This window comes from Prionailurus viverrinus, chromosome D1 (genome assembly GCF_022837055.1).
Source record: "Prionailurus viverrinus isolate Anna chromosome D1, UM_Priviv_1.0, whole genome shotgun sequence".
NCBI lineage: Eukaryota > Metazoa > Chordata > Mammalia > Carnivora > Felidae > Prionailurus > Prionailurus viverrinus.
Genome location: NC_062570.1, coordinates 112234278 through 112259531, shown reverse-complemented (window position 1 = coordinate 112259531; position 25254 = coordinate 112234278). Strand labels below are relative to the sequence as shown.

General features: G+C 55.3%; 1 protein-coding gene across 2 annotated transcripts in view; it reads right to left on the bottom strand.

The window, feature by feature from the left end:
• The window catches only part of PPFIA1 (PTPRF interacting protein alpha 1), a 91173-nt gene that overhangs the window by 31568 nt on the left and 34351 nt on the right, over positions 1–25254 (bottom strand). Inside the window, exons 3-15 of one of the 2 annotated variants that reach the window (XM_047877133.1) lie at positions 17210–17311; positions 16762–16926; positions 16298–16372; positions 15845–15946; positions 15416–15637; positions 13761–13907; positions 12058–12192; positions 10750–10824; positions 10377–10460; positions 8296–8427; positions 6980–7042; positions 5611–5690; positions 2443–2572 (exon numbers count right to left, since the gene is read on the bottom strand). In XM_047877133.1, the coding sequence (XP_047733089.1) occupies positions 2443–2572; positions 5611–5690; positions 6980–7042; positions 8296–8427; positions 10377–10460; positions 10750–10824; positions 12058–12192; positions 13761–13907; positions 15416–15637; positions 15845–15946; positions 16298–16372; positions 16762–16926; positions 17210–17311 (1512 nt within the window). The remainder of the gene's footprint in view (positions 1–2442; positions 2573–5610; positions 5691–6979; positions 7043–8295; positions 8428–10376; positions 10461–10749; positions 10825–12057; positions 12193–13760; positions 13908–15415; positions 15638–15844; positions 15947–16297; positions 16373–16761; positions 16927–17209; positions 17312–25254) is intronic. The other variant, XM_047877132.1, reaches the window with a different exon arrangement.

Here is a 25254-nt window from a genome sequence, read left to right as displayed (position 1 = left end):
ACTGGAGCGTCCCCCGCCTCCCTTCCTGAGGCTGGTGTGACCGAATGGAAGGAGCAGAGAGGACCCAGGAGCAGCCCGCGAACCTGCTCTTCTCGGGGCTACCCTCGAGTGGCAGAGGCGCCTCTGCGGCCGAGCCCAAACCCTGTGGCCTGAGGAGCAGGGCGCGGGTGCGAGCAGCGGCTCTCCTGGAGGCTTTCCTGCCCTCCTGCTCACCCACCCCCCCGAGACGGCTCCGCCCACGGGCACGAGGCCCTCGGCTGGCTCAGGGACATCGTTCCGCCCTCTCTCTCTGGATGATCACCTTTCTAACTTCATCCACGTCAGCCTAAAAACGCCTTCCCCCTTTTCCCTCCAAAATAACGGAACACAAACCACAGAACTTTTACCCTGTGTCTCCCTCCAGCTAGCACTGCGCCTCTGCTCCCAACCACAGTTCAAGTCCTCCAGAAAGCTGCCCCTACTGTGTCTACACAGACTCTGGAACTCGGGCGAGTGGGCTTTAGCACAACTGCTCCTGGACCAGACCACCGTGGTCCCTCAGCCTCCACCTTGCCTGGCCCCACCCGGCACGACCAGGCCCACCGGTCTCCCGTTCCCTGAGCACCTGGCCCACTGGGCTCCTCCCACCACTTGTCGGGACCGCTTGGTCTCTGCCAGTTCTGTCTCCCTCTCTCCACTGCCACGCTGGGCAGTGCCCAGAGAGCCGCCCTTGGACTCTGGGGCTATCCACAGGTGCCCACCTAGGGACTTTATGTGGCCTGTGCCTCTAGAAGCCACCAGCGTGTTCTGGCTCTAATCCTTCTCTCTAGTCAAGGTCTCCTGAGGCCCAGACTGGGGTGTCCAACTGCTCACCGGACGTGTCCCCTTGGTACGACCTCTTGGAGCTCCCCCCGCCTGTCACGTTCTCTCATGCCCTAGGTCCCTTCCATCAGCACCTCTTGCTGGCACCAACTTGTGATCTATCCACACGGCTCCTTCACTTGCCTCCTTCAGGCCAGTGCTCAAACGTAACCCTCCTGGCGACACCTCCCTGTCTGAGTTTACAATTCTTATTCCCTCCTCATCTCATAACTCGCGACACCCGATTGCCTCTCCCCGCTTACTCCCATCTGACACGGTGGTGGTTTCAAACTACGTCTACGAGTTCTTCACTACCCCTGTCGAGGGGTGGACCCCAAGTGTGGGCTGGCCCTGCAGCTCTAACGAACAGAACGTGGTGGAAGTGAAGGCGGGCAGCTCCCAAGACTAGTACGGCACAAGCTCTGGGACCTTCTGCCTGCCCTCTCTCCCCGTGAGTTCTGGGGAAGCCGCTGCTGTGCCGGGAGGACAGCCAAGCAGCCTGTGGGCAGGTCGTGTGGTGACGACCTGAGGCCTGCCTCCAACACCCAGGCAAGGGAGCGCACAGTGCACCAGCCAGCCCCAGCCGAGCCTCCTGGTGGTGCAACCTCACGAGCCCCTGAGCCACAATCACCCAGCTAAGACTCTCCTAAGTTCACAGAAACCAGCCACTGCGAAGTGTTCCTCCTAAGCCGCTCCCCGTCGCAGGGATTTGTCAATCATCTGTCAGACAGAAATAGGTAACTAACACACATATCACCTTTTACTTCCCATTCGCTGCTGGTCTCTCCTCACTACACTGCGCACAGATAGGGGTGCAGGCCTCTCCTCTGACTTTTTATCTACTTATGGTTTTCTTTGTTTTATTTTAAGTGGGGGAGGAGCAGAGAGAGGGAGAGGGAGAGGGAGAGGGAGAGGGAGAGGGAGAGGGAGAGGGAGAGGGAGAGGGAGAGGGAGAGGGAGAGAGAGAGAGAGAGAGAGAGAATCCCAAGCAGGCTCCAGGCGCGGTCAGCGCAGAGTCCCATGCGGGGCCGCGGGGCTCGATCTCACAAACCGAGAGATCGTGACCTGAGAGGAAATCAGGAGTGGAACGCTTGACCGACTGAGCCACCGGGTGCCCCTCATCTGGCTTTTTTCGGTCATGCTGCAGCCCTAGCTAGGTCTGGGATGATGGCTGGCCCAAACTCGTTCAATGACTATCGGTGCTGAAAACATACACAAGTATATAAAAATATACGCTGCTGAAGAGACAAAAGTACAAAAGTATTTAAACTCCAAATGTGAATTCTTTTTTGCTTAAAGATGAATACACCTATTCACTGAATCTTCATTAGCGTTTCAAAACTACTAATTAGCATTGTGCTGTGCTTAACAGTAGGTCCCATCTCAACCCACATTTCTACTCTTCTTCGAAAAGAAAGGAAAAAAGCTCTACAAAGTAAATTGTGAGCCAGCAAAAGAAGAATGGGGGAAGGGGACAAGAGACAGCGGCCTATCAGCAGTTTAGTTCCAGAAGAGCCTCACAGCCAGAGGATAAGGCAGGTGACACTGGAGCAGGCGGGCGGGCGGGTCCCGCGAGAGCCCCCGGAGGACAGAGGTCCTTGCCTTGGAAGGCTCATCTCGCAGAGCGGCCACACGGCCTTTCCGGGGGCGCAACACCGCGCTGCTGTAGGCATCCGTGGGGCCGTCCGCCAGAGGGAACCTGAAATCTGGGACGCTGCCCAAGTGCGGTCGCCTGAAATATATGGGGGGGGTGGGGGGAGAAAAAGGTCATTATCAACAAGAAGTGAACTTTGTCAGCCAGGCCAGAACCCGCCAATTTGGAAACTGAGGTCACAGAAGAAGGTCTCCAAGGACACCATCTTTTCTCCTGGCTCCCGTCCCAGCCCGCCAACCAGGCCCTGCGGAGACAGGGTCTCCCGGGCCCAGCAGGGGCAACGCCTCGCCGCGGCCCAGCCGTCCCCGATGTGGAGCAGGGCCCGTGCTCGGCCTCGGCACCTGCCCCCAGCCAACCCGTCGCCCTGCGCGTCTGTGACACCTGCTGCCCGACTGACCGGGAAGCGCTCCCGTGCGTCCCTCTGGCCTTCAGGTGCCATCTCCCGCGCGTGCCAAGGCCCTCGCCGTGAGGCCGGGTGACCCCAGGCATCCCTCCTGTTGCCACTAACCGGCACCTCAGGGGCACCCATGGCAGGATCCTCGGGAACCGCAGCTCGCAGCTCCCGTGGACAGGAGGCGGCGACGCGCCCGGTGTTTCCGAGGCAAAAGCGTCTCTGGCCTGTGCCCACTGAGACTGACAGACAACCGTCCCCCTTGGCCACAGAAGTCTCCAGAGAAGTTCGACGGAGCCCCGAGCCCCTAGGGTGGAGCCACTTAATTGGGCTGTCAGCTGCTCCCCTCAGCAAAGGCTCTGGGCACGAAGCTCTGGGCAGCAGCTGTGAAGGAGCACCCGCCAGCCCATGTGCCCGGCCTCGGCCACGGGCTCACCCTCTACACCTGCACCCTGCACGGGAGTCCAGTGGCTCCTTGCTCTCTGGAAAAGAAGAGAGGCTGGCTTCCGTTTCAGAAATCCTTATGGTCTCGGGAGACAGAACACGTCCATCGGATTCACATCAACTAAAGAGGGGGCCCCGGGCGCCGCCCCGCGAGGCCTGCAGACAGAGCCCGCGTGACAGGACGTCTCCTCTGCGTGCTTCGCGCTCCTCCTCTCTGCGGCCTTTAAAGAAACGTCCTCGAGAAACGCTGCCCCAGGCTACTGCTTGTTTGTAAGACAGCCAAGTCCGAACCGCCCGCGGGCCACAGCCACCCTTCCCTCCTCCCGTCCCCCTATTCCCGGCGGAACTGCTCACCTGCGCTCAGGTGGCCCAGCGTCACCGCTGGGGGCCACGGCACGTTGCCAACCGGTGAGAGCTACACGTGACACCCCGCGTGTGGTCTGGGATGGTTCGTGGCTCCTCCGAGGCTCGCGAGTGTCCCCTGACTCGGACACCCTGTCTCGGGCCCCCGGGCCCCCGACCCGGCCACCCCGCATCCAGTCCTATCCCAGAGCTCTGTCCCATCTGCCCCGCCTGCGTGTGGAAGTCGGTCCGTCACCTTCCTTCTCCTCCACAACCCAGGCCATCCCGTCCTGCTAGAGGAGGACACGACACAAGACTCGGCTGTGAGGTCGTGCCAGGAGGGCTCGGCTGGCCGGGTTGCCTGCCACCTCCTCAGTCCCGTCCCCGCGGCCGCCCGTGCTCACGGTGACACAGCTCCCACGCTGGTGGGAGAGCGCCATGTGAGACGGCTTCAAGCAGACCCCGTTCCCGACCGGCCTCCTGCCCGCCGTCTGCACACCACAGGGCCACCCGTGACCGCGGCCGCTCCCTCCGCACCACGGGAGCGCACGGCCCCTCTCTATCCCTCTCGCTGGCCAGCACGCCTCAGGCGGGCGACGGGCGTGGACCTCCCTGTTACCGAAATTGCCCCACGGTGCCGGCCTCCGGGTGCCCGCACGGCCCCTTCCCTGGAGAACTCCAACGTGCACGCCGGTGGCCCGTGCTGCGTCTGCTTTGCTCCCGTTTGCTCACTTGGCCTCCTCACACATACGCGCCTTCAAGCCCTTGAGCGGCGACACCGGCCTCCGGCCGGCGAGGAACTCCATCAGCCAACCGAGAGGCTGCCCTGTGCCCTCATCTTCCCGTGCCCTTCCCTCTCTGGACACACACTCGCTGTGCCACCAGCGGCTCCACGGACAGGGAGAGCCTCTCGCGACCCGACCTTCGCTGACCTCTCCTCTTTCCTACGAGCAGGCTCAACAGGGACAGCCACAGCACACCCTCGACCTTCCCGAGAGCCCCCATCTGCAGCCACCCAAACCCCTGTGCGGCCCGAGCGGGCCTGCCTTCAGAGCAGGAGCCTGCTCCCTGCACCTGAGGGGGCCCAGTCAGCTACTCGAGCGACTCTCGCTCCAGCGGACGCTCACACGGTGACTATTTCCTACAAAGAAGCGAAGAAACCTTTTAATACCTTGCTGACAATTACTGTCTGCGGGACGCAGCTCACAAGCCGGCTGACTCACTCCTTCACAGGCGACTCACAGTTGTCCCAACAGACTTAAAGTGACTACACATCATTCTCCAGTCTTTTCAAAAACATAAGAAGCTACAAGCACTGTGCTAACACCACGAATGTCAAACTGACCTTCACAATCATGGCCGTGCGGCCACTCCCATGGCGACCCCACTGGCCTTGTGGAAGGGACCACAGCTCCCAGGCACGCGGGCCCTCACCTGGCATGCTGGACCCCTCCTATCCCCAACCATCAGTGCCACACTGCGCGGCGGGGGGGGGGGGGGGCGGGCAAATTAACCCACCCACAACAGAAACTGATCATTCCCTACCTTCCACACCTCCCCCTGCGGCTGCGAGCTCTGTCATGCCTCCCGGTCTCCTGGGTGTCCAAGCCTATCCTCTGGAGTGATGTTCTACTTCTCCCTCTCACCAGCTACTAAGCTACCGGCTCCCTGAGCCACATCAGGTCACTCTGCCCATATGGCCAAGGGCTCATTCTCGAAGATACACAGCAGGTGTTAACACATGTGTCTGTGAGCTGGTTCGTGTCAGAGCCATGGCAAAGGCAGTGCCCCCCACCATCAGCTATCAGTACCTGGGAGCTGGTTCGCATCAGACCACAGCACACCCACGGTTCTAGTGTGTAACTGTGGGCTGGTTCAGGTCATATTCGTGGCAAAGGGAAGCATCTGGAACAGATCTGTGAACCGGGAAATGTCATACCCGTGGTGAAGGGAAGAGCCTCTCAGTCTCGCCTGCTCTAATTCAGCCCTCAGTGCTTCCACGTTCAGTAGGAGCCGATCCTGCAAAGCAGCAAATGACAATGACACCCGCTGCAGGCAAGGTTTACGATCACTTGCGTCAATATACCCTTAAACACAGGGCACAAACTGGGGGTTGCCAGAGGGGAGGAGAGTGGGGGCGGTGGGCGAAAGAGACGACAGGGATTAGGAGGCATAGGCTTCCAGATATAAAATCAGGCAGTCACGGGGATGAAAAGCACAGCACAGGGAATACGGTCCGTGATACCCTAAGGACTCTGTGTGGTGACACACGGTGACCACAGTGATGATGACGAGCACAGAGTAAGGTGCACAATTATTGAAACCCTATGCTGTCTACTTGAAACTGATACAACACAGTAGGTTCATTAGAATTCAATTAAAAAAAATGAAAAAGCTATCTGCATCCAGTGTGCTCAAATGTCAACCATCATAACCGCAATGGGTAAATTCAGCAGTTACGAACCCCAAGACCATTCTCCCCAAGAGTCCTACAGTAAACACCCGGATCACCAAGTGAACGTCCTAAACCCTACTGAACACTTAGGTCTCAGGCACAGCAAGGTTACAGAGGAGAAACACCGAGCCACTGACACTTCTTCCTAATTGTGTAGAGAGGAGCAGGACTTTCTGGGCGGTGGGGGAATAGCCCTCTGTGCAACAGGCACGTGCTCCTTCGTGGACTCTCTGCAGCCCAGCCTCACTTCTGCACACGCAGCACCAGGGAGCAAAACCGACGAGGAGCTTCGGTCACACAACAACCCCCTAGGCAGTGCCATCCCAGGCAGCAGACACCGCCGCACGTGGCTGAGCGCCCAAAATGGGGCTGGTCCCGACCACAGGGGATGGAACTGTGAGACGCCCCGTGGGTTGCAAGGACTGAATGTGAAAAACAGTGTGGAGTAGCTCCTTCATTTCTACAGTATTTACATGATACAATAACATGTTGCCTGCATCGGGCTGCATGAAAACTAACATCACCCGTCTGTTTGACGATTTCAAATGCAGCCGCGAGAATCCTTGGGATGACACCCGTGTCACCTGTTACCTTCCTGCTGGGCAACGCTGCACTCAACGAAAGGTTTACGCGAACACTTGAGCTTTCGAGTGAACCCCCGGAGGGACTCAGAAATCTGAACCCCAGAGGCTGCTCGGCTCCAGCTCCGCCACACGCGTGCCGTTCAGACTTGCGAGCGTGGGGCCGCTCGAAAGCACAGCGGTGGCCCGCCGTGGAGGAAGTGGGAGCCCCAGCGGACACCTGCTCCTTTCCGGTCTTGACGGATCTCTGAAGGATTGAGAGATGGAAGTACCTTCTCACGTTGCGTTTCTTCTAACTGCTTTTTCACATTTTCAACTTCTCGTAATAGAGAGTTCTGAGAAAGACACAGACAGTCCTTTACTGTTGATTCTCGAAAACAGTGCACAGAGCATAGCTATGTTTCTCTTTACGATAACGCAGCATGGAAAAGGAACGGACCGTGTGGCTGCACCAGCGAACAGGGTCGCATGCCCACAGAGTGAAATGCTGTCTTTGAAACCACAGGAACAGCCTTTGGTGATGCTTTGTCCGTGTACAATTTCTTCACGGATCAGTTTCTGGATGTAAGTACGACAAGTTCGTAAGTTCATTTTAATTAGTTAAACTGGTCCGTACTAGCTTTCAGGGTAAATCACCGGTCACTTGGGAAACATGACCTAAGTTTCGTACGTGTAATTCAAATCTAAGACAGAACTACTCTACCTTAAGGCTGGGCCCAGAGATCAAGGAGGCAGCGAGGTAAGAACCCTACGCGGGTGTAATAATGCACTTCCTAACGGTTTTTATGCAAAATAAGCGTGTCACGTAATTAGCAGTGCTCACTGGTGTCTCCAAGTGCCAATCACAGGGAAAACTCTGGGCTCATCTTCAGGGACACGGGTGTAGCCAGAACGGTTTTATCAGGTCCGAATCCAACTGTTTCCATCAGAGCTTCTCTGGCACAGATCCTATGACACTCCTTCCCTCCTGTTACAGCTAAAGTGTTTCCATGATGACTGTGTAAGAGTCCAGGCTTAGACTTTTTCCAAACCAGATGCAAAGAGAGAAGGCAGGAAATGGAACGGGAGAACCTGTTTTCAGCTGATTAAATGCCTTACATAACAGCGCACTCCTACAGCGTCATCTCCATACACGAGGTTGGAAATCAGCTCCCCACGCAAGGACCAGGTGAGGGCTGGACCTAACACAGGTCCCAGCGCGGGGCTGGCCAACGAGGGCCTGCCGACCACATCCAGCCACCGCCAGGTCCTGTAAATAAAGGGTTACCGGCCCACGGCCACTCCACTTAGTTATGTACTGTCTGTGGCTACCTCTGTGCCATTTATTGATTAGCACGAAGCTACCTTACTCCTTAAGTCTCAATTAGCAAAAGCCTAAAGTGCTCCCTCTCGGGGGCCCTTCCCAGACCAGACTTCTCTTCTAGACAGTAACGCACACCTGCCCACACACGTACGTCGGGCAGGGACGGGACACTGGGAACTTAGCGGGGAGTGGGAAACGGTCTGTGGTCTTTCCGCGTTAAAGAACAACGCGAGGGGGCTCCTGTGTGAGGCCGGGAGCCCTCAGCCGCCGCCTGTCCCGTCCTACCTTGTCTTCCAGAGCAGCCATTCTCTCCTTCAGATGAAGCTGCAACCGCTCGTTAGACTCGGAAAGGAGCTTGTCGACAGTGTCCGACAGACGCCTGTTATGCTCCTCGTTCATCTTCTCCCTCTGCCTTGCCTGGAAGAGGAGACACCAGCTTCAAGCCAAAGTGCGATGACCGGCGCAGACGCGCCGAGGGCGTGCCGAGGACGTCCTCGTCCTCGGCTGCCCCTTCCCACAGCCTTCTTGGGCGCGCTTGTGCGTCACTGCCGGAACCGACCTAGCGGGGCACAGAACCGCAGGAACGACCCTGCGAGGGATCGTCCGTTAGAAGGTCCCGTCGTTTCTGGGAAACGAAATACGCAGGGGGCCTCAGGAATGTCCTGATTATGAGCTCTCAGATGGGCTCAGGAGGCAGATGTACACGCAGGAACGAGCAAACTTTTAAGGGCATCAGCTTATCCACACACGGGAGGAGGAATCTCCCGGTGCATAAACAGAAGCTCGGATCCGGCTTCAGGGAGAAAGAAATGAATCCACAGACAAAAGCGAAAGGTAAAAAAAAAAATCCACTTTGGAAAAAATTCGGTGGTGAGAGAGACTTTCATCTGTTTTTCTTTATATTCACACATCACCTGAATGTTTTGTGACGGACACTTGCATTAAAAAAATCGGAACGAATTACCTCCAGTAACTTTCAAGTGTAACAGCAAAGCTCACGGGTCTGTGTTTTATGTAACTGTCATCAACTGCAAGGTTTAAAAAGCTCGTTTCTGCCCCATATCCTGACGAACACAAAAGAGAAGCGGCGGGAACAGGCCGGCGGCCCTTGGGGGCTCCTCCTGGGTGGAGGGCCATAGGGCACGGGGTAGACATGTGCCCTGCAGCCAGGGGGTCCAGGTAGGAGGAGGAGCCCACAGGACACGCCACAGGCTGGCAACGGTCAGCCCCACCCCACCCCCGCCCCTGCTTGCGTTCCCTCGTCTGTAAGACACACGTGCTGACACCTCTTCCCTTGGGAGCAGTGAACAGAAAGCACGACCGTCACACCCCACCCACGGCAACGGCCATCACTTGGAGGAGACCCTGGCCACCCAAGAAGGCATCAGCACCCACGTATTTTTCAAGCAAAACAGCTTAGGAGTTTCCTTGGAATTGCCTCGGTTACGGAAGAATCCTTATCTCAACGCCCGTCCTTTCAAACTACAATCCAGTCCCGAAAGTAATGAAGTGCATCTCTAAGTAAGTAAGGTCGAATTCTTGGCCCAAGAGGCTCGCGTCTGCCTGTGCGCGCGCGTGTGATGGGAGGCCGGGGTCGGCCGACACGCGATCTCGTGCTAGCGTCAGGACCTTCACTGCCCGGAAACTCATGTGTGATGCTCTGCGACCTAGGGCCAAGCACATGAGTTTCTGGTGAAAACAAAACCTGACGGCCTTGGATGGACGTGCCAAGGCGGGGTGGCCGCTGCCTGGTCTGTCTCCTGGGTGTTTCATGTGGCCCTTCGACCAGCTCCTCCAGGGAAAAGTCTCAGGGGAGTCAAGGGACACGGGCCTCCCTTTCGTCAAGGCTCGATTACGCTATTCCTCTTCTTGGGAACATCCACCCCGACCTACGCCTTTCCGTCTCGAGTAGTCATTCAGGATGTGGGGACCAAGGTCAGGCCCGTGACCTGATTTCAGGACCTCAATGTCACATCCTAAGCAAGCGGACTACTCCTCTAGGACGGGCCTCACCCCAGGCCAGCACCTCTGGTTTGGCCGAGGGGCACCTGCAAGGTCCCGCGTGCACCGCGAGTAGCTGCCGACGAGCTGGCGGGCACCGTGGGCTGTGCGGGTGCCTCCACCCCGGGCGGCACTGCCTACGGGGCCCCCGCGTCCAGAGAACATCTCCCACATGCTAGGAGCGCTCACCAGCGTCCAACTCGCACCAGAGGCCACCGTACCCCTGACGGGAGCGAGAGGGGGCCTGGCGTCCACGTGCGGAGAAGTGGGAAACAAGGCACCGCTCCCCACCCCCACACCCCCGGCCTGCGCCTCCTCCTCCTCAGCCACCGCCAGGTGCGCGGCCGCTCCGCTCGGACACGTACCCGCTGCAGTTCTTGGTTCTTTTCCTCCAGCTGGGCCTCCATCTGCCGCAGCCTTTCCTCGATGTTGCCATGCCTCTCCTCGGCCTGTGGGCGACAGCGGGGTCAGAAGAGCCGGCCGCCCCGCACCACACGCTGTGCCGACGCACGACATGCCGTGAGCGGCCTTCCGCCCGCTCACACGCCCTACCGGCCTCACGCGTGCCAGTGGGAAGCGGTGGGCCTCCAAGCTGGTGACCGGGACTCGGCAACGTGCTCGTCCCCACCCCGGGCCCCAGATCCGTGGACGGTGCCTCCTCCCCCGGCAGACGCCCGCGGTCCCTGAGCACGGACAGCAGGAAGCAGCAAGCGGGACAGAGCAACGCACACGTGCTACCTTCCTAAGCTGGGAAGCGAGTTCCGACAGTTTAGCTTCCTCAGCAGCAGAGTGTCCAGAAGATAAAGGGTCGGACTACAAGGCCGACCGGGGACAGGAGAGAGGACAGGGGAGAAAAGAAACGGAGATTTTACACGCAGATCACAAAGGAGAGGAGAGGCTCTGTTGGAGCTGTCGGTCTGTGGGTGCCCGGTACCACCTGCCCGACCCGACGTCAGCCATGAGGGTCAGCATCCCGTGCCTACGCCTTCCCAGTGGGGGCCTGACTGCACAGGAGCCGGTGAGACAGAAGCATGGACAGGTTCCCTGCGTTAGGCTCCCTCAGCCGAGGCCCCAGAAGGCCGGACCGTCTGCCGGGTCATGTGCTCTCTCGGCCCGTGTGGATCACTCGATCCCAGCACCGACCACGTCACGTCTGGAAACCGCCTCTTCAACCGCTGGCTTCCCCCGTGGGTGGTGAGGGCTGTGAGAGCTGGGAGGGCAGGGACTGTGTCTGGCTCAGGCCTCGTCTGTATTTGTTGAACCAGTGAATGAATTACTTCAAAATTTACTTATTACAGGGATGCCTGGGTGGCTCAGTCAGTTGGGCGTCTGACCTTCGGTTTCGGCTCAGGTCATGATCTCACGGTTTGTGAGTTCGAGCCCCGTGTCGGGCTTTGTGCCGACAGCATGGACCCTGCTTGGGATTTTCTCTCCCTCTGGCCCTCTCTCTCTCTCTCTCTCTGCCCGTCCCCTGCTCGAGCACGTGCACACGTTCCCTCTCTTTCTCAAAATAAATGGACATCAAAAGAATTTTTTAATAAAAAAAACTGTTACAAATTTATTTTGACTATTTTTAAAACAGAAGAGGATGTTCCTATTTCTGAGAAAAATTGTATCCTTTTAAAAAATCATTTATTTATTAATTTTTTTCAGTAAGCTCCACACCCCACAGGAGGCTCAAACTCACAACCCTGAGGTCAAGAGTCCCACGCTCCACCGACTGAGCCAGCCAGGCACCCCTGTCCTTCCCTTATCCAAGGCTGCTATCTTGAGCTTTGAGTCGCTGACTGAACTCTGAGAAGCAGCGAGTCTTAGATCGAGCCAACTGGAAACAGCACACAGCTGACAAAACCGGAGGCAACAGAAATGGGGAAGCTGCCTGGCATCTGAAAAGCGTTCCGATCTCAAAGTAGCACGGAAAACAGATCTGAGCTGTTCTGTGGACTTGGGCGCGCCGACGTGAACAGTGACAGGTAAGGGACACGAACAGGCCACCGTGAACATCGCCATCCCGCCATCGGACCCAGAGGGAAGGGCGGGCCCCACCTTGGAGAGGGCGGCCACCCTCTGGGCCAGCTCGGCTTCCACCTCGGGCAGCGTCTCGGCCTTCCTCAGGGTCTGCTGCAGCTTCTGCTCCGCCAACTCCAGGCGCTCCTGCAACTGGCGGTTTTTATCCTCCGTCTAGGAAATGAAAGCAAAGCATCAAAATGTAGCAAGTCTTCCATCCGTTTCTACTTGTAATAAAGTGACACAAAATCTAAACGCAGAGATCTACTAACTCAGTTCTCACAGAAGCCAACTGTTTCGGGAGCCGCTTCAGAGTAAACCTTTCCTTTCTGCAAGGAGGCTCCCACTCCCTGGGGCCTGATTTCACTGCGCAAAACACCTCTCGCCAAAGTATTTGCTTTTCTTCAGTGTCTTTCTTCAAAGAAGTCTTTCAAAAGACAAAGTTCCCACACGTTAAAGAAAACCCATCTTCTGTAGAAGCTTGCTCGTTCTTCCCAAGTTAAGGATAGAAGGGTTCAGTCCTAAGCCTTCTTAAAAATAACCAGACTTGTCGTCTGAGGGCTCGCTCCTTAGGGCAGACTGCCATGGGCATGTCGGCCAGCACAGAGCCTCTGAGAATATGCCTCATGCCAGTCGAGTTATTTTTGCAAGTGTGTGATTATTCTAGAAAAACCCTCTCACTCTTGAAAAAAAATCAATGGGGAAAATTTAGACAAGGGATTTTTTTTTTAAGTAATTTTAAAAATCACGTAGAAGTCGAGGTTCCTGTGAGGTTAACACTTGTTTATACACAGCCTCCTCCCTTCATCTGTGTGCATATAGTTCCGTGAGTGCGGAAAGACCACATATCCCGCTTTAAAACCCTGAGAAAATAAATCACATGCTGTACGTAGTATTTCGTGATCTGCCTTTTACAGTCATTATTTGGAACACCTTACATGCTTTTTTTTTTTTTTTTTAATGTTTATTTACTGAGAGACCGAGCACGAGCAGGGGTGGGGCAGAGAGAGGAAGACACAGAATGCGAAGCAGGCTCCAGGCTCCGAGCTGTCAGCACAGAATCTGACGTGGGGCTCGAACTCACGAACCGCAAGATCGTGACCCGAGCCGAAGTCAGATGCTCAACCGACGGAGCCAGCCGGTGCCGCTGGAACATCTTACGTGCTCTTAAACCGCGCTCCTCAATACGATTTTTAGTTGCTTCCTAGTATCTGACTCTTATTATTTTCTGTCTAATGACACACTTCTAAACACACCAAACTCGCTATGTTTCCAAGAAGCTGGGTTTGGGTCTCCTGTTTAATGCCGGATGACCCGTGACGACCAAGAAAGAGACGTGCGGCCTCTCAAAACACAGGAGACTCACGTCCTCACGCCAGACTATGTTTCTGCACCTGCCCTTCCCCCCTGATCCCAGGTACTAACAAAAGTGGTCAGCTGCCTGCGTGTTCCTGGCCACTCCCTGCTCCTTTGGAAACAGCGCTAACAGGCAACAGATTAACATGCAGTTAAAACAAGACAGAAGGAAGAATCACGCGGTGTAGCTCCATAACACGGCTACATAAAATCCCGAATAATTAAAACGTGTAAGGTGAAGTAACCCACGCTTTTGAACACAATGTTCCAAGATCCCAAAAACTTTGCATTGAGACTTGATTTCCAACATGAATGCCACAGGAGAAAGGTATTTAACTTCACCTGTGATTAATAAAAGTTGGATGAATTTCAGCAAAATTAGCTACCTGTCGATGCATAGAGTCTTTATTGGCAATCTCATTTTCAAGTTTGTCGTTGAGGTCGTGCACAGAGGTGGCTTCACGCTGTGCCGCGAGGTAGCGCTTCTCAAGGGTGGTGATCCTCTCCTCCATGTCCTCCTTCTGGGCCACGGCCTACAGCAGGTATTTCAGAGGGAAAACAGGGAATGACTAGTGCAGGACACGTTAACACACTCCAGACACAAAAACTGGGCTAAATCCTGATCTTCCAACCAAACAGAAAACCAGCACCCTCGGGGCACCGGGGAGGCTCAGCCGGTGATCTCGGCTCAGGTCACGATCTCGCGGTTTGTGAGGTTGAGCCGCGTGTCAGGCTCTGCGCCCACAGGGCGGAGCCTGCTTGGGATTCTGGCCGCTCAGTCCCCGGGGCTTATTTTTTCCGATGTGTTTCAAGAGAAACGTATAATAAAATCTCCCGGAAGTCTCGACGTCTGTTGCCTCCTGACACAAGTGAGCTTTCCACAGAACAGGGACTGGCGTCTGGAAACACACGCTGGGAGATACAACCATCATTTTCCCGGGGAAAAGATGGATGAAATCTCATCCAGTTACCAAAGTTAAAGCAGAAGTGTTAACAAACTGAGACAAAACGCAAACTTTTATATAATTGGAAGTAACCTTCTGAAGCCACACGGTATCTAACACTGAAAATGGAACCAGAACTTTCTGCCCTGCCTTTCCTGTCCCCTACCCTGAAGATTCCTCTTTCAGCCCTCTTTGTTTACTAAGGAATTTATGTCAGCAGTCTTAACGTGAAAAGTGATGAGTCTTAAGAAATGAATTTCTAAAGTGTCTGCATCTTAAACTCTGCTGAAGAGCCTCCTCCCCCCACCCCTTGCCAAAGAATAATTTCACTGAACAGGTTACGTAATTTCTGCAAATATTTTTGCTTTAAATTCTCACACGACCTCACCCACACTAAGCTACTAGACAGAGTGCACCTGTACATCCAGGCTCGAGGGTCTGAGAGGGTCTTCCTGAGGTGGCCGTGCTGGGCGGGGGGCGGGGGGCGGGGGACTGTCCACAAAGGGCAGCTCACAGGGACAGGAGGAGGGGCAGAGAGACCATCCTGCCCTTACTAGTTTCTGTGACAACGATCAGGTTCCCATAAACGACCACACGTGCAGAAGCGGCTGCACTCCCCCACGATCCTGCCCCACGGCCGGCGGGCCGCACCCTCGCTCGCTCCGACCGCCACGACCAGCGGCACGTAACCCCCGCGAGCAGGTCAGAGCAGCAGAGGCGGCCGGTGACGGCCCCCCGGCAGAGCCGCCCGCGTACGCTCGCGGCCCCGTAAGCGACCCGGCAGCACCGTGGCGGTGTGGATGTGCCGAGGGTGTTACTGGAACGGACCGCGAGCACGGCCCGCACTCCGCACCCGAGGGCGCTTCGCCGCCCGCCCGCCGGCCTCTCCTGGGGAGAGCACGGGGAGGGGAGAGTCCGCCACGCAGACGGGGAGGCAGCCCGCCCCGGGCCCGGAGCACCGTTCCCTTCTGCTGCCGCTGCCACAAAACTCCCGAAGTTCGAAAGCCGTGGGAGAGGAAGGACCCACCGGGCAACGACCGAACGGAACACCCCACGTTCGGCTCGACGGCGGCGTGGCCGTCTCTACCGCCACTCACTTCACGGACATCTCGCTGCAGCTTTGTGTTCACTTCTTCGGACTTGATGAGGTCCTTGCGTGCCGTGTCCAGGTCCTCCTCCAGCTCGGCCACGTGAGCGGAGAGGGCGGCCAGGCGCTCCTTCATCTGGCTCTGCTCCTTTGACTGCTTGTCCACGATTTCCTGGAGCTCGATGACCTTGGCGAGGTCTTCCTCGTGGCTTAAAGAACCGTCAGAAGCTCTCTGGTGGGGGAAAAATCCTTAACTAGCCTTGTCTGGCGAGCTAAGAAACAGGGCACTTCCGGGAAATGGGTCAAGTCCCACGATCTGTGCCGGCTGTCGCGGGCGCCACGCGCCTTAGCAGCAGCTCTCCAGACAGTCCTGCACGCGCCCCCACGTCTGCGGGCAGAGGAACCGGGGAAGAGACAGAGAGAAAGCCTGAGGACTTGCCTTTCCATTCGTGCTCGGCATATTTTCTTGTTCGTGGTTTATGTCATGCACTCCATCTGTTAGGGTTTTTTTCTGATTATTCTGTTCTTTAAGAATCATTAGCTAAAACCAAAGAATTGAATACGAGGGTGAGGAAGTAAATACAGATAGAGAATCTCCTCTCGGAAAGACACAACTGCAAATTGTGAGCACAGTTCGGGGGAAACGGGCAGTGATGTCCCGCAGCCAGAATAAAACAAGTGACCAAATCGGAACGTATTCTCGGCTGCACGATGGCAGGTAAGAGACCGCGCAGCTGGGCGCAGACAGTGAGGTGTGCCGGCCCTCGCTCGCCAGTCAGAAAGTAAGCGACAGGTGACGGTCCCCACCGCGAGTCTTACACGTTTTTTTAAAGACCAGGGATAAAAAGGAAACCCCCTCAAATCAACTCCCGTCATGACGTCTGGAGCTTACCTCTTTGTGTGTGGCCCCTAATTCTTCTTCTAACAAACTACACCTTTCAAGTGCTACTCGTAACCGCTCTCTCACCTGGAAACAAAGGGACTGAGTTTGTACGTGTAGGTGTTTCATTTCTCCTTACTGTACAGTTACCCGAAGGTCCCCTTAACCTCAAATCACATGACAGAGTAGCTGGTAAGGTCTTTCGCGGATGCCAACGTTCACACACTTGCTCGTTAACAGCTTTCAATTTCACACTGGAGCGAAATCTTCCCCGAAATAAATTACATTACGCGATTCGTAACAGCAAATCAAGACGCACAACGTTTCCGCCAACCGCTACTTTTTAACCACACAGACCTGTCTTCTTACAAGAATTCGAGAAGCTTAAAAGGAAACTCCAGTCCCACAAACACGCGACGTGTGCCTCACGGCACACAGCAGGTGCGCGAATCGAGAGCCGCCGTGGCCGGAGGCACCTTTTCATCCAGAGCTTTGTGGTGCTCGAACAGGGACTTCAGGGCCTTGAGCACCTCCACCTCGCTGGACACGCCGGCCGGGGACTGCGCCTGCCGCTTCACCACCGTCATCCGGAGAGACCTCTCGTGCCTGGACACGAGGCACTCCAAGTGCTCCAGCAGCAGCTGGTGGGAGAGGCCAAGGGAAAACCGTGTTTAAACAGCACTTTCAGTTTTGGGCCCCAATGAGACCAGATGCGAAACCGAGTCTGAATCCCTTCAATTTGGTCCCCGGTTAGGGAGCCGCCCCCGCCCTTGCACGTGTTAAAATAGCCTTAATTCTCCTCCCGGATCAAACAAGGTGTGAGAACGCTGGACTCATGGCTCCCGGCCAGCTCCACGGGGACGTGTGGACAAGGGGAGTGGATGGGGTCCTGTGTGGAAAGACACTGGCGGTGCGCCTACTGACCCTGGTGTTGTTCCTCTCTGCCTTCAGTTCCGCGATCTCCTCCTCTCTCTCCAGGAGCTGCTCCCTGCAGACGTTGAGCTCCTTAGTAAGCGCCGCAAACTCCTGGGGGCAGGGAGGGAGACGGGGGTCTTCAGCCAGAGCGCACCAGGCCTCCGCGGCCCACCCTAGCCCACCCACCCACCACCCTCAAGTAGCATCTCACACACCGGTCCCCTCCCCACCGCCCACAGGAGTCCCGGGGATTTTCGGAGGGACCGACCCTCCAGGCGACAGAGACATCTTCAGGTGCCTGGCGGGTCTAGGACTCAGGAACTCTGCTGACTCGGGAACGACAGGCCGAGAAGGCTGCTGCCCATCCCCAGCCTCTGGCCTCGTCCGGGAAGCAGGCTTGTGGAGTGGCAGCGGGGAAAGGCTGACGGTCCCCAAAAGCTGCTGTCGTAGCCTGCCAACCGGCTCAATCAAAGTCAACCATACGAAATGGACCTCTCAAAAATGCTGGTAGGCCTCTTGACGAAAGGGAGAGTTTAAGACTGATTTCCTTACACGAGCAGGAAACTTTCTGGATGAAGCGTCGCCGAGGAGAGTGATGCCAGGGCCCGCCACCCCGCGTGGGGTTTCTCTCCCAGCAATACCGAGCGCCCGCCCGGGACACGGCGTAGAGGCGGGCTCAAAGGAGGTGGACGCACACTCTCCGGTCGGTCGAGCGCAGAGCCCGGTGCAGGTCTCAGTCTGTGAACCATGACATCGTGACCTGAGCCCAAACCAAGAGTCGGACGCTTAACCCCCTGAGCCACCCAGGCGCCCCAGAGGTTTTGTCTCTGAAGGACAAACGAGGAGGTAAAGATTCACTTAACAGCCTGACATGCAAATTCAGAAAGTGGTTGATTTCGGCAATTCTAGAAAATCAATGTACAAACAGGTGACATGCTTATGTCATACTTATGAAGTTCCTTCATAAATTAACCCTTTCCAAATCAACAGGAACTTGACCACAGAACTGACCACGTTCCTTGCAATCTGACTTGACAAGGTGAACCCCCAGAAGCCTATCTGATCCTTGACGTAGAGCTGTGCAGGCCCATTTCCGTGTGGGGATTTCTTTCCCAATAAATACATTGGAAACTTTTCTGGAGATGTGTGACATTTGGAAAGACTGGCAGATGAGCTGAGCAGCCTAGAGATATCAAAAATATTAAGCAAAAGGTAGGCCACGAATGCATGAAATCTAGGCAGATACTAGGCTATTGTACCGTTTATTACCCGAAAACATACACAAACCTACTCTAACAAGGCAAAGCTTATCAAAATTTGTGCACGTAAACAGACCGTACCTACATGGTGCCATTTGCAGTCAAGAGAAAGGCAAACAAATGCGGAGACGCAGGATTAAGTCCTAACCGCCTAACACGAGCTGTAGCAGACGCTGTCCTCGGGGGGAAGTGTGCACCACCTCCTGTTGCCATTGAGGTCACCTCAAGGGTTGCACGAACCTGCTGATCAGCTCCCTTCTCCGGTAAATCACGCACCACAGGAAAAGCGATTTCTCAGGGTTCCTTGTAATTTTCACCGTGTTAAGGGCAATACCATGAACCCTGAATTACGCCCTGGGACCCGTCTGAAGTGTCCCCAGGGATGCTGGACGTGCTCCCGCGATGCGATGCAGAGAAGAGGCATGGCATGACAAGAAAAGGCTGAATGGCCTGACCTGTACTGAGGCCCACAGCGGCAGCGGCCAGCCGGCCGGCGTGAAAACCACAGGGACACAAAGAAAAGGAGATTCTCGAAGCTCTCGCTGCAGCCACCCCAGCACATGCAAAACCCTGGTGCGTTTTGTGAGACATCTTTTCGTCTCGTGTGGAAGACGTGGCATCTCTGTGGACGTAGGACTGCTGTGAGACGGGCACACCTGCGGACTCGACTCAAACTGCAAGACAAGTGAAGTCCTGCCATCACGACGTAAGGCAGAAGGAAGGGAAGGATCGAAAACTGGCACATTTCAATCCAGGCACAGGACAGCTTGGTGATTTGAGAAAGGGGTTGGCTTTAAAAATGGTCGAGACGACAGGAGAAGCAGCTTCCACCACGAAGAGGAAGCACACGCTTCCCAGACGCCCCGGAGAAGACTGCGGAGAAGCAGGAACTACCGTCCTCCGCGTGTCAACCCCTCCCAACACAAAACGTGAAAAACCCAAGAAAATCGCTTGAGGAGACCACGGCTGCCTGCACAGGTTTTTCATGCAGAAGGAGGTGCCCTGTCGAGGGGGAAATGCCACAAACGACATTTATTCACGAGAAAGACAAGTGAGCACCAAGATGCTGGGTAGGAAGGGGTGAAGCAGCTACCGTCTGAGCGGACACAGGCAGGGGTGTGATCAGGGCGGCTGGCCCTGTGTAGGCAGCTCACCCCGGGGCCCTGAAGGCAACAAGTGCCAGTGGCCAGTGGTCCGGCTGCACAACCAGAGCCCTTGCCCTGGACCAGTTCCATCCCGGCTCTGTCCCTCAACTCAGGAAGTACGCCGAAAGCAAGGGACTGTCCTCTCAAGTTCTTCTGACACCGGACAATGTCCTGGCCACCCAGAACCCCACGGGGCACCACCAAACGTGTCTGGGCGGCCCACTCGCTCTGGAGCGCGGCGGGTCCAAGTCCGCCTGCGGACCAGGGGCCACGAGGACCTGTGAGGCTCATGACACAGGCACTTTACGAGGAGGACGGTCAATGCTACCGAAGAGAACCGCCACGGGGGGAGCATTTTGAAAGCCGGGAGGATGCCACGGGACGTTACAAACAACGCCGTGAAACCGTCAAGCCCAAACAACGAAGAAATCCCTGCTGGAGAGGACCGTCCAAATGGCGCGCGTGATTTCACGGGACGTGCGACACAGCCCATCGGGGAAATCGTGAGTGGGACTGTGGAGACGGCAGAAAGGGCTGGAGGATGAAGGGGTTCAAGATGCGGATCCCGAAGAGGGTCAAGAGCTCAGGGAAAAGCCCAGGGGAGGTCGCAGAAGACGGCGGCGCGGAGAGGAGAGCTGGTGCAGCAGCCGGAGGGCGAGGAAGGCGGCCGCGCTGGGAAGCACGCTGCCCTGCCGCGAGGAGGCCCCGGCACAGGCTCGGCTCCTCTCACCACACGGACCTTGCCGAGGCCTGGGTGCGGAGACGTTGACAGGGAAACGGGAAGGCACGGAGGGAGACAGAAACGCACTTCCGGAAAGCTGCATCGAGGGTGCCCGCCTCCCCCCGCTCCCGCCCCCCGGGCCCCGAGACCCAAGACGGCCCCACCCAGAGGGTCCCCCCCACCCCAAGCAGGTCCGCACACGAGGACCTCCGGGACGACCCGCCCCCGCTTCCCGGACAGCAAATCCTCACCGCGGCGCCCAGCGAAATCACCTCGCCTGCCAGGCGCGTGTCTGTGTGTGAAAACCAAGTGAGCGCACGGCGAGGCCACGCGAGACGCGTGCGTGTCGCCACCACCGAGGCGTCCGTCGGGAAGAACGTCGCGTGCGAGACTTGTGTGCGGTTGGACAGCCTGTCCTCGCAGGCACGGGCATAAGGGGAGTGAGATTAGACCTAAAACGAGTAACGTGTTGTCTCATAGCTTGGCTTTCAAAGAGCGACACTACCTTGCAGCGTGCCTCTCTCGGTCCCTGCAGAAGATGCCTCCCGGCTACTATCTCCCGCCGTTTTGTTAAGGTAACAATGTGTCCAACGCTGTACTGTGAATCCGGCTGTAAAAGCATCGGCTGGGCCGACACGAAGCAACGAAGCAACCAACCTACTGATTACACCAGGCCCAGGCCGTCATGAAGCATTCACCCTGATACGTCTGGTTGTGAGTGCATGAATTGTTACGCCTGCAAATAAACGTGAACCTTTCGCATTCTTCTCATTTCTGACGCCTAGTGCTAGCAACACAGGTAACCACAGCTCTTTCTGTCACGGAAGACACAGCACCGACGTGGGTTCTGACAGACGATTCACCCTGTAATCCGATAATAAGCTTAGGTATCAAGACAGCACGGCGCTGTGAATCTGCTTTCCCTGTCACTTAAAATTTTTTTTCTAGGTTCCTTTAAGAATACAGTATAATGAACTACTGGGACCACATCAAAGTAAAAAGCTTCTGCACAGCGAAGGAAACAATCGGCAAAACTAAAAGGCAACCGACAGGATGGGAGAAGATATTTGCGAATGACAGACCAGATAAAGGGTTAGTATCCAAAATCTATATAAAAAAACTTCGCAAACTCAACACCCAAAAAAACAAATAATCCAGAGAAGAAATGGGCAAAAGACATGAATAGACGCTTCTCCAAAGAAGACCTCCAGATGGCCGACCGACACATAAAAAAATGCTCCACGTCACTCATCATCAGGAAAATACAAATCAAAACCACAGCGAGACACCACCTGACACGGGCCAGAATGGCTCATCACAGGAGAAACTCAGGCAACGACAGATGTTGGCGAGGATGCGGAGAGAGAGGGTCTCTTTTGCGTTGTTGGTGGGAATGCAAGCTGGTGCAGCCACGCTGGAAAACAGTGTGGAGGGTCCTCCAAAAACTAAAAATGGAACTACCCTACGACCCAGCAATCGCACTACGAGGCGTTTATCCACGGGATACAGGCGGGCTGTTTCGAAGGGACACATGCACCCCCATGGTTACAGCAGCACTATTGACAACAGCCAAAGTATGGAAAGAGCCCAAATGTCCATCGACGGATGAATGGATCAAGAAGATGTGGGATATACATACAGTGGCGTATTACTCGGCAATCAAAAAGAATGAAATCTTGCCGTTTGCAACTATGTGGATGGAACCGGAGGGTATTATGCTAAGTGAAATTAGTCAGAGAAAGATAAATATCATATGACTTCACTCATATGAGGAATTTAAGAGAAAAAACAGATGAACATAAGGGAAGGGAAGCAAAAATCATATAAAAACAGGGAGGGGACAAAACAAAAGAGACTCAAATACGGAGAACAAACGATTACTGGAGGGGTTGTGGGAGGGGAGATGGGCTAAACGGGGGAGGGGCATTAAGGAATCTACTCCTGAAATTTTCACTATATGCTAACTCATTTGGATATAAACTTTAAAAAATAAAAAATAAAAAAATAATAAGAATACAGCATATAATACATACAACATACAATATAAGTAGCGATGGACTATTTGTGTTACTAGTAAGGTTTCTGGACAACAGGAGGGTATTAGTAGTTAAGTTTTGGGGGGAATCAAAAGTCATACATGGATTTTCGACTGTGGGCAGGACGGCACCCCGAACCCCAAGTTGTTCAAGGAACAGCTGTACTCATCCATGAGGAATAACAAAGCAAGCAGCACTGCTGTAATCAACAACAGAAAAGAGTAAAATAGAAAAAGGTTTTCTTTTTTAATTTTTTAATGTTTTTATTTATTTTTGAGAGACAGAGTGCGAGTGGGGGAGGGGCAGAGAGAGGGGAAGACACAGAATCCGAAGCCGGCTCCAGGCTCCGAGCCGTCAGCACAGAGCCCGACGCGGGGCTTGAACCCACGAAGCGTGAGATCATGACCTGAGCCAAAGTCAGATGCCTAACTGACTCAGTCACCCAGGCGCCCCAGAAATATTTTGTCTTGACTGTGGTTATTTCAGGGGGAGCACACCGAAGGGGATGGGGAGGCAGGTAATTTACAGAAACTGTGAGTGTTTTCATGGGTGTATAATAAGCTAATGGTCATTTCACCTAATTTACCTTGTAAACCAGAGTGTCGTCTTCTAGAGTCCACAGCTATGGGTGATCAGCTTTCACCTTCCCAGCATGAGAAGGCCCTACAGACCCGCTCCCCCAGGAAACCTAGGGAGAATTATGCCTAACAACAACGATTCAGCCTCCAAAGCCATCCAAAGCACACAACAAATAAAGAAACACCAATTTTTTTTTTAAGTCTATCATGATTCACTAAGGAAGGGGAGTCTGTAATATCTGAGCCCAAACTGACCCCCCCCCCACCTCCCACTTCCTCCCAGCTCAGGGAGGTGGACATTCCACTGCAGAGGCCACAGCCAAGAGCATGGGAATCCCGTGCCCCCCAGCTACCCGTCTGCTACAGAGGCCACATCCTGGGCACGAGTGGCGGGAAGGCCGGGGCGCCCTGGTTCTGCCCAACCCCGCTCAGGTAAAGGAGGCCGGAACCCTGGCTGGAAGGGGCAGGCTGAGGCGGCCGGGCCGCGGTCATCTTCGCCCTTGCTCTCTGCCGAGACGGTGATGGACCCCAGGCTGCTGCCCACCCTCCACCAAGTAAGTGCTCAGCCCCTAGAGCAGGGGTGTCCCCGGACAAGCTTGCCACTGTCCCCAGCCCTGGTTCAGAGGTGTTGCCGAGGGAGAGGAAGGGCAGGAAAAGAGAGGACTCCTAACCTCCTTCCAAAGGAAGGGACGTCACGGGCAAAGTTTAAAGCCAGAGGAGGCCGTACTGAAAGGCAACTGGGCAGAGACTCAGCCCAGACTGCAGGGTGGCCCTTGTGCAGGAGAGAGGAGATTAAGGCAACCAGAGGAACCCTCCCAGGGCCAGGACAGTATCAAACACTGACTCAGGTACAATTCCCAGGAAGGAAGCAGAATCTGCCTGGTTTAGTTTGCAGAGGCATTTCTAGCCCAGAACATTATTGACAACAACAGAGCAGATGGCTGGCGGTGAGCGCAACTCACAGCTGAGGGTGGTCAGGGAACCAGCGGGAGAGCACCCGACAGGTGCCACGGGCACCCACCTCACTGCAATCGTCTGGCTCTTCAACAAACTGCTTACGATGTTCAATTCATTTCCTAGATATTTCAGGTCAATTCACCCCATACACGCGCACACACACAAACACACACACACACACACACACACACACACACACACACACACACACAGTGCTCTTTGGACACAAGGCTGCTCCTGCTAAAGAATACAGACAACCCTTTACTTTACTTCAGTATTTCAAGGCATACCTGCAAACACAAAAAAATTACAGCGAAACGAAATGAGAACAATCCAAACGTGTCTTCAAACCTGACAAAGTCTGTTGGGTGCTGAGCTGTCTTCAGAGGCCCAGAAGGCAGCACTGAGAAACGGGCCCCGCGGTCAGGAAGCCAGGATCTCCCAGCAAGGTCTCGCAGAGATTCCGTCCACGGGAACCCGAGGGAATCAGACCAAACCCCTCGCTTTCCATCTGCTCTGGTAAATAACTTTAGCTGACCACCAGGTCATCCAATGCCTAATGTTGAGAGATTTGCATCTAATCTTCAAGACCTCGGATCAGAAAACACTGTTCCTGTTGTAGGTGAAGGAGAACCAGACTCAACGCGGCGTCAGCGAGATGCGTGGTCACTCACACGGCAGCCAAGCGAAAGGCGCAGCTGGCTGCAGGCCTGCCTGGTTCAGGGCCTCGGGTTTTTATCTTCATATTTTGTCCCCTTGTGCAGGAATCTGGGTCAATTCACTAATTCTGTCTCTAATTATGTCCGGTCCACGTTCATCGTTCCAACCAACACCGTCTTCATTCACTGGATTTCAGACTGTTTTCTGTCCTGCCCTCCTTCTCTGGTATCATTTCTGTTTGCTTTAGAATTTCTTGTTTCCTCAGGGATGTTATCTTTTTAAACATCTCAAACACACTTACTTTGACAGTTTTACTAGACTACCCGTGCGTTCTGGAAGAAGCAAATGCATCATTCTGTAAGGGGCCGACTCTGGAGGCTGTGGGATCTGGCTTCCGGCTCAGCCGGCGTAGGTTATACCGCTGGCACTTCCCTCCCTGCCTAGTGTCCAGCCACTGCCTCTCCGGGCCTCCCAAGGCCTCAGGCCAGAACTAGGCTTCCACGGTGACAGAGAGTTCCCGCTGCCTGGCTCCTTACAGACGGTGTAGACCCTGTGAGAGAGTCACCGGACGTTGTGGCACAGCCCAGGCCCTGCTTCCTATCCTCCCAAGGCCCACCACTTCCCACAAAGCCCCAGTGTACTGGGGACAGTGACCTTAACGTGGGGAAGCCTCATCTAAAACCAGCTCCAAAAGCGAG